The sequence below is a fragment of the Centrocercus urophasianus genome, unplaced genomic scaffold, assembly GCF_019232065.1.
Source record: "Centrocercus urophasianus isolate 14NV4802_14NV808 unplaced genomic scaffold, USGS_Curo_1.0 seq_1395, whole genome shotgun sequence".
In the NCBI taxonomy this organism is placed as follows: domain Eukaryota; kingdom Metazoa; phylum Chordata; class Aves; order Galliformes; family Phasianidae; genus Centrocercus; species Centrocercus urophasianus.
In genome coordinates this window covers 1-9,078 of record NW_024884581.1, presented here as the reverse complement: position 1 = coordinate 9,078, position 9,078 = coordinate 1, and the positions used below count along the sequence as shown (strand labels likewise).

The window sequence follows — 9,078 nt, the reverse complement described above, 5'->3', positions numbered from 1 at the left end:
GGTGGGGTGCTGCCCAACATCCAGGCCGTGCTGCTGCCCAAGAAGACTGACAGCCACAAGGCTAAGGCCAAATGAGAAAGCTGTGGACAGTGTGTGGAGAAACCCAAAGGCTCTTTTCAGAGCCACCTACAAATTCAGGAAAAAGAGCTAAATTCCTTTATCTTAATTTATTAATTGCAGTCTATGACTTAATTTTTGGAAAGGTGGTACTAAATTCGTTAGTGCAGCTATTTTTTAAGTTCAATTCTTTGTGACCGTGTTAGTACTTTTTTTATTTCCCTGTATCTTCCTCATGTTTGGTACTATTTGCTTAGCTTAGTCTGGCTGTACACAAGCACTCTTTCCCTGCCTTTGACTTATTTCCCCTCTCCCGTAGTCAATATGATTACAAAAGCATTTAAGTGCCTGCTATGTTTGTGCTTCCCATAAAAGAAGAGACTTCAGCCCCTTAAGTACCTAACTAATCTGTAAGTGATTCTTTAGGCGTGAACTGCCCCCTATGTTACTGCAAATATTTAAGGCAATTTTTCATGCTATTATAAGCCTTTGAAGTCCTTCAGCATGTACTACATGTGCTTGCATGTGAAAATCAAAGAACACTGATAACATTTCATCACAGAATTGAGTAAAAATGTGTCCAGCTCTTTTGGGGAAATCTTGGGTGGCTCTTAAAAGAGCCGTTGGGTTGAAAAGCAGCAAGTCAGGGGTTTACTTTTTCTTGGGGGCTGCCTTCTTTGCCTTGGTTGCCTTGGGTTTGGCTGCCTTGGGCTTGGCAGCTTTGGGCTTCACCGCCTTTGCCTTGGCTGGGCTCTTGGCAGCCACTGCCTTTTTGGGTTTGGAAGCCTTGGCGGCCTTCTTAGGGCTCTTTGCTGACTTCTTGGTGGCAGAAGCTGCTGGCTTCTTCACTTTCTTAGGACTCTTCTTCACTGCCACTGCTTTCTTGGGCTTCTTGGCAGCAGCCGCGGGCTTCTTGGCTGCTGCCTTCTTGGGCTTGGCCACTGTTGTTCGCTTCCTAGGAGCCTTCTCCTTCACCTCCCCGGGCTTCTTGCTGAGGCGGAATGAACCGGAGGCGCCGGTGCCCTTGGTCTGCACCAGGGTGCCCTTGCTGACGAGGCTCTTGAGCCCCAGCTTGATGCGGCTGTTGTTCTTCTCCACATCGTAGCCGCCGGCGGCCAGCGCCTTCTTGAGCGCGGCGAGGGAGAGCCCCTTGCGCTCCTTGGAGGCGGACACGGCCTTGGTGATCAGCTCGGTGACGCTGGGGCCCGCGGGCTTGCGGGCTTTGGCGCCGCCCGCCGCCTTCTTCGGCTTCTTGGCGGTCGCCTTGGCCGGAGCCGGGGCGGCGGCGGGCGCTGCCTCAGCAGCGGGTGCCGGTGCGGTCTCAGACATGCCGGAGCTGCGCGGTGTGGACCGGCGGTTGCGGCCGAGGCGCCCTTATTTATAGCAGCGCAGCGGGCGCTGATTGGTGCGTTGCGGAGTCCTCCCCGCCCCGCCGCCCGGTGTGCTGTATCTCGGCTTGTGTTTCTTCCTTCTCAAAAAAGTGTGATTTTGGTAAAAATTGGTGTTCGCGGCACTCGGTTTCTTAACCACGGTGCTGGGGAGAGAGGGTAGTTTTGTCCTTTGGAGTTTCTTTTATCTCAGATGTAAAATGACGTTTGTACAGGACTGTAATCTCTGAGTTTGGGGATTGTGTCAAGAGCTGAACAGTAAGATTTTTATTTTTACTTCTATATTGCAATTATGTTTCTGACGGCATCGCCACAGTGGCATCGGATTCGTGTTCCTGAGACGGTTTTTTATCAATGTAGTACAAAACGGAGATAATCTCGAGTCATTTTCTTTGCTTAAATTAGCTTTGAAAAGCAGCAAGTAACACAAAGTTTCCTCCAAGCTCTGCAGCTGGGTTAGGAGCTGCTTCCCGGTAACACGGTTTCATCTCTTAAAAATAACAAAACCTTTGAACATTGTGCCCTATACGGCTTTGCACAGACCTTATAAAAAGTGAAGAAATAATGTGTCTTTAACCAGAAATAGGTAAATGAATACCAGATCAGTTTAATTAGCCAGCAGTGTCATCTTACAAGAACATACAGATGTTCTTCCTCTGCTTTCTTCAGCTTTCTTCATCTTTGTACTAACATTTCAATTAATCATATTAACATTTCTTTCTCCCAAAAGAATTCTTTTGAGTAACCCAAGTAGGCAAATGCATTCATCCCTGTGTTCATATTTTAAGATGAAGTGTTTACTTTTGTGATTATTTTTATAGTTAAGGGCATATTGTCAGTCAAATACGGCAGCTGAACAAAAAATAACCAAGGTAAGATATGCTTGTTTTCTGCATGGAAAGAACTGCAGGTTAGGCTGGAGGGACTTCTTTAATAACACAGTATAAATCCAGTAGGCGATCAAACAATTCTCTCCTCAGCACTGCCAAGGTAAACTGGAGCAGGAAATTGAGGGCAATGCTAAAGAGGAAATGCTATGATACAGCTGTTCAATACTTCTTGTCCTAACTGCTCGATTTGTTGGTTTTTTTTTTTTTTTTTTCTTTTTCTCAGGTGAAGAAATGCTCTTACATAACCTGGGAAAACTTTATTTTGCATTTGATTGTATCTTTCTAATTTAAACTTCAGTACGGCACAGTATTTGGTAACTTTATAGATGTGATGAATACATTTCCTTTCATTTACTTTCATCTGCTGTTTCCTCTCCTTCTCAGCACTCCTATACTCTACAAACTGATATCTGGAGCTCTATAGCCAAAATTAGTGTTGTGAGCCCTAATATTGTCCAGCTCATAGTGAAAGATCTGTTTCTTTTGCTTTGACCCCTATAATTCATTTCATACACATTCATTTTATAGACAGACTATTATTAAAATCCTGTATTTCAGGAAAACATGAAACAGGACATTGAATATGTAATGAGCAGAGCTACAGTCTCCCATCTTACAGCACTTTTCTTTTTTTTCCCCTCTGGTGAGACATGTAGAAACAAGATCCAGATGGGATCCATCCACACAGGATCTGATGAGAGGCTGTGAGATCCTGACGAAAACAGAAAATAGAGCCAACTTTGCCTTCCAGTTCTTAAATGCTGTTGCAGAAGAGACCATGAGCACAAGGACGGTGAGAGGACAGGATGCACTGGTAGGTTATTTTGTGCTCTGTGGCCTCAGTGAGAGGACATAACTTACAACTTCAGCATAGTGTCTCCTGCCCTCAGCATTCATCCTGCTGGCAGCAGGTTTTGTTTTTTAACCTTTTGTATGTCACTGAAGAAACTGCCTAAACAAAGAAGTGAAGCCATGGCAGACAATTCTTTTCTTGTCGTGTTCAGATTTCTGAGACAGAGCTTTGCTCATTCTGCTGACTTGCATTTCTTTTCCCCTGGTAGAAGGTCAGAGAGTGGCACAATGCACAAACAATCACAGATGAGCTCATGTTTGAGCTGTTGGTGGCAGATCAGAACCACCATGGGGAAGGCAGTGGGGGGGGGGAAAGGGTTTCCTTTTACCAAGGTAGGATTTTGTGATGTGGGATAAATTGAATATGTATAAAATAATTCTCTTGGGATGGGTCAGATAGCAGAATTAATTGTTCAGAAGTGTGCAGTACAATGTGGGAAAGGACAGGAGACCCGAGGGATTATTTCCTGTTATGAAAATGCAGTCATTTGTGGTTTTTTTTGTTTTTTTTTTTTTGTTTTTTTTTCTTTCTGCATTTCCTGCAGTAACACAGCACACAAACTCTTGTGAAGTTTATGGCAGTAGTGAAGACAGTCTAAGGATTTTGCCAGCAGCACTGATTTACCATGACCTGGGTGCAATTAAAGTGTGAGAAACCTCCAAGAGATGTGGTTGTGTCCTGGAGTGGCTTTTGTCTGCATAAGGCAAGAAACAGAATAGCATCACATGTGAAAGTGTAACAAGAGAAGGAGATGAGGTTATTTAGAGCTACCGTCTGTATCGATGCTGTATTTCATTCACACTTCTTATGTGTGGTATCCTATTAGGTCAATTCTGACTTCTCTGTGCTCCAGATACAAAAAAAAATAAAGAAATGAAGTCATGAAGTCACTCATGGCAATGCAAATCTGCTTGACTTCGGATGATCTCTAGGACATCTTCTGTCATGGGTAGAGGCAGTTTTTTAAAAATGGATTTTTGATGGTTTTCTGAATAATAACACATTGTTACACGAAAGAGAAAAAATCTATTTCTCAGTTGGAAAGCATTACTACTGCTTACAGCTCAGTCTCCAGTGTAGGACTCTTCCTCATAATAAGAGGTTTTTTAGTATTCATAGATCTTTTAAATTCCCATATAGATCACTAGCATCTTTTTGTAAGAAATCTACAATCAGATGCATAGTAGACATCAGGCAGAAAATTACATTATCTAGTCAGAAATATCCATATAGACTTCTCTAATGTTCCTAAAATTATTTCCTTGTGAAAAAAATTCCAAATATTCAGTTTTTAGTTTGATGCAAAACAGAACAGAAATAGCTCCTTTCTCATCCCAGTCCATTTAGTTTTTAAAGGCTCCCAAACTCAGCTAAGGTGTAATTCCAAGAATCAGTTCAGATCAATCAGTCAGCGTAAAGTGTCATGTTCAATATTTAATGCTTCAATATCACATAAATACAACATGTATGAAAATGTTACTGTACTGATTAATTTATACATGTAAACTTATGCTTTACTAAAAAGAGATTTTGCCTGTAGTGAATGTGAATTCAGGTGGAAAGGAGATAGCCATTCATCACTCTTTCTCCCCACTTACCTCACTCATTTAATAAGCTGGGAGGGTCACAGGAGGCAGAGCATATGACATGTCTGAAAAATGTGTACAGCACTTTGGAGACCAGGAGAAAATGTAGTATGGAAATTCTGTGAATCACTGAGATGCAGTACACTGAATATTTCCAGGCATTCAGACAAATGTTCAGGGTTGTTTTTGGTAAACGTGAACAGAACTTCAAACACAGATTTCCATTTTCTGCCCTTCAGTCACATGCTTTAACAGGGACAGTAGGGAAGGGCTGATGGTCAGACTCGATGTTAGAGGTCTTTTCCAAACTTAATGATTTTGTGATTCTATGTGAAATGGCACATTAACAAGATAGTTTATTTGCTGCAGCACACGTAGCACATGTAATTGGAGATCTCCAGGCACCTCATGCCTGGACTGCTGCTGCTCACCCTGCAGACAGCAGCTCCTTCCCCTGTGGGTCTGCTCAGAGAAGACACTCTCCTGGGCTGTCCACTCCACAAACAGCCTCAGTAAACGTGCCGTGCTGCGTGGTCAAGCTTTCATTTGCTCCTCAAGACTATGAGAACAAAATGCTGTCTTCGACTTCTGCCTGTTAGATGCGGCAAAGTGGGTATGGATTGTATCAGGGTGAAATATGAAGTGACAGTTGTGCAATAACACACCTTCTTGAGAGCTGAACTGTCCTATATGGTCTCCTACATTTGTTGGCAGTACAGAGAGGTGAGGTGGTTGAGCTGCTACTTACATGCCCGGTAGGAAATAATGAGTCTTGGAAAGAAGTGCTGCACAGATGGGAAGAGTGCCACCAACTGCAGTGCTTCAGGATGGGGAAGACATCATAGCTGCCCTTCCTCCTTGTAGGCTGTGCTGAAAGAAGAAAACTGCAAAGTCAGCACTGGAAATGAGACTGAAAAGCTGGTATGCATGTATCCTTCCCAGACATTTTGGGGTTGGGAAACCTATGCATTTCAGAAGGAGGTTGTGGTAGTGGTACCAGCAAGATCAGTGGGGCATTTATAGTTTATGTGATGCTTTCTATTAACATGGCTCAGGATTTCTCACTGGCTGCCTTACCTGTTAGTAGGGCCACTGCAGCAGAAGATGTAGGGCCACCAGAAGTCCTCTTTCTGATAGGGTTTTGCCAACTGTCTTGTTGATGTTTGAGTACTTGAGGCAGGTACTCAGTGCTGCTCAGTTTTGATTCCCAAATCCCCCGGTATTTTGGTCTATCCTTAAGATATCACCCATTTATACCACCATGACACTTCTGCCACTCTCTCTCTCTCCTTTTATTGCTGTAGATTGACACCTGTGTGACTGCACACAGACAATTGGAGCAGGATGTGGAGAGTGGTATTTGCTCTTTGTTCAGCTGGACAGAGAAATGATGAAATGTTTTCTCTGGTTCTTAATATCTGCTACAAGCTTCTCCTGTCTTCCTAGGCCTACCATGATGAAGTTCAGCACAATTCTTGACTGAGTTGCTATAATTCAGAACTACAACCCAGAGACAGAAAGCAGGTGTTTGATGAGGCAGGAAGGAGATGGATGTTACATGTTCAATAACTTCAGGCATTGCTTGTTGTGCCATAAGGAACAAATGATCCTTTCCCAGGAGGAGGAGTGGCAGTGGGATAGTGCTGGGTGTAGATTACTGTAAACATGAGCAGGAGGCACAATCAGATTGATGAGGTGGATGGGAGGGAGGATTGGTGAAAGAAAGAGGAAGCAAAGACAAAAGAGGCTGAAAGGCACTTCTGATTACACCTGTGATACTTTGCAGTCAATATTCACCCAAGCAGCAATTCTGAAGTGAGTCACTCCAAGTGAGCAGTAGGTTATCTACAAGGGAGGCTCAAGGGGAACCTGCCTTGATATTATTCCAGCAGTGGGCATATCATGGAAGGGAGGGAGAAGGGCCTAGCCTTGTGGGATGTTTTCCTTGTGAGAAAGCATATGTTCCTGTGGGAACAGAGACTCTTCTGACACAGACCTACAAGCAGACTGGGAGTGAAATCTGCTCTGTATTGCAGGGCCAAGGCCGGATTTTCCATTCCGTGGAACCAGAGCTGCAGAATCATCTTCCAAAGATCAATTGGTGTTCAGGGAACTGATTCTCTGATAGGATCTGAAGGCACACACAGTTCAGGGGCACGCACAGTGAGGGCATCTCTGTGAACTGCTCCTGCAGGAAGGCTGTGCTTTGGGAGAACAAAAGGGTGCTAAAACCATTGCTTTCAGTGGTGTGATTTTTTTTTCTTTGTCTCAGCTAAGTTCCCTTTTCCTCTGATATCAGATTGATAGGCCCCCGCTGAGGAGTGAATTCAGCTTCCTTCTCCAATTTCCATCCAGTTAAACACAACATATGGACAAAGGCACATCTGGGTGGCGGGTACGTTCTTGTTTTCTTGGGCTTGTGACTGCCAGGTGAAGTTTATAAGGAACACCCCAAGGAAAATTGGTTTATACTGCCTGGTATTTATTCACTGAACCTTCTGGTGTGAATTCCAGATGTCTCCCACCATCTCTCCCTTAGATTTCTTTCCTAGTCAATACACACTAATGTCTACTGGGAACGTTTGGTAAACAATAAGTGGCAGAAAGGGCACAATTGCATACCTGCAACAAGAAGAGGGTTTACATTTCTTCTTACCCTTAATAATAATGATAATAACGATTACGTTAATAACAATAATCCTAAGGGTATGGATCATATGCAAGCAATAGGGTTAAGCTGACTGGTAGAATATTTTTTGTAACAGTGAAAAATTGTCACCAAAGTCTGGGGATGAAACCCGCTAACCCAAAAGTCAGGTTAGAAAGTTGACATTCCTTTATAGCAGCAGTAGGTTCATAGAGGATTACTGCTACTCACATTCAAGTGCATGAGCAGAAGCACATATTAAATACATTCAAACATGTGAATATCCATACAACTTCCCCAAATTTCCCACCTATTCTGAGAATTGATATACATATTAAAATCCAATATATCATACTAAAATCTAATGCCACACACGTGCTAGGTAAATATAAGACCCTTGCAAGGGGTTTTTAGTGTCATGAGGTTCCACTGCGAGTTGCTATCAAGGCAAAAGATTGCACATTACAAAGTCCAGGTCCTATATACAGTCAAGAACTTATTTACAAAAAAAATATGGGCTGTTGACTAAGATTCTCATCAGCACTTTGACCTCGTTATCAACCCTAGCAGGGTACAGCGTACCCCTCTCAAAGCTTGTGGAACGTTGAGACACTGCTTGCAGGATCCATACGGCCTGCTTATCTAGGAATAACAACCTTCCCTAAACAGAATGCAGATTTGTAGAGGATTTTGCAGTAACTACCGAAGGTCCCGAGTTTACTGCCGGTTATCAGGTGACAGTGGTCAAAGTAATGAGGAAAGGAGGGGCTTTCATCCTTTATCTCCACATCATGCCAAGTCATTCACACCGTTTTTGAACATCACGATGAACTCCTTTGAAGCTGCTCTGGTACCGTTAAGGATCACGCAGAAAAATCAACGAGCGCTAACTACTGTGTATCCACCTTAATTAGGCGACAAGCGTCTTGCCTGTGCAGCCTGAGCACGTGTAAAGTGACAGACGTGGGAGGAGATCACCTGCTGGGTAAAGTGCCCCGCGTGCGGGCTGGGGGGAGAAGGGCTTTCGGTTCTGAGAGACGCTGCGCGAGCAGGCACCTCCGCACCGCGTGGGCACCCCACGCCTCAGCACCGCCTCCTCCGACCGCTTCCCTGCAGAACCTCCCCCCCGCCCCCGACACGGGCTCCTCCCGGCACTCAATGACGTCGGGGTCAGGGAGCTGACCTCCGTCTCTCTAGCCAATGGACAGCGACATTCGAATCAGCTTGCTACACGCAGGCGTGATTCAGCCCCCGGGCTGCGGAGTAAAGCGCCGATACAGCGACCGCCGCGGTCACAATGCCGCTATTGAGATACAAGGATTTGTATTTGAAAAGCTTCGTCAATGGTCTCGTCTGAGTCTTTAACACCTCTAAACGCTAAATCTAGCCTGCGAAACGTTTATCCAGACCAGCTTATTTCGTTCTGGCATTTTTTTTTTTCCCTTTTAAAACACTTATAATCTGACGTATGATGTGAAAGCTCAGGAAACTCGGAGACTCATTAGTTTTGTGAACACTTAAGTGAAAAATAACTGTACCGAATATAATCATACAAGAAACATGCAGCAGATTAGCAGAGAAGACACCTAACAATAAAACACAGTAATTAAAGCTCTTTTACTGAAAGAGTGGGTGGCTCTGAAAAGAGCCTTTGGGT

At 44.0% G+C, this 9,078-nt stretch overlaps 1 protein-coding gene and 1 long non-coding RNA gene across 2 annotated transcripts; one reads left to right on the top strand and one right to left on the bottom strand.

Annotated features, from left to right (window-relative positions):
• Nucleotides 1–161: 161 nt before the first annotated feature.
• LOC122157485 (histone H1.11L) lies at nt 162–1,386 on the bottom strand. The gene has a single exon (XM_042813153.1). The coding sequence runs from the start codon at nt 1,384–1,386 to the stop codon at nt 709–711; it is 678 nt and encodes a 225-aa protein (XP_042669087.1). The 3' UTR covers nt 162–708.
• Nucleotides 1,387–1,561: 175 nt separating this feature from the next.
• On the top strand, nt 1,562–4,061 carry LOC122157486. The gene is made up of 3 exons (XR_006167909.1): nt 1,562–1,703; nt 2,984–3,149; nt 3,733–4,061. It is a non-coding gene; the product is annotated as an uncharacterized LOC122157486 (long non-coding RNA).
• The last annotated feature ends 5,017 nt before the right edge of the window (nt 4,062–9,078 follow it).

Coding starts and splice junctions, on each gene's coding strand:
- LOC122157485 (XM_042813153.1), bottom strand. CDS start 1,386: ATGTCTGAGACCGCACCGGCACCCGCTGCTGAGGCAGCGCCCGCCGCC.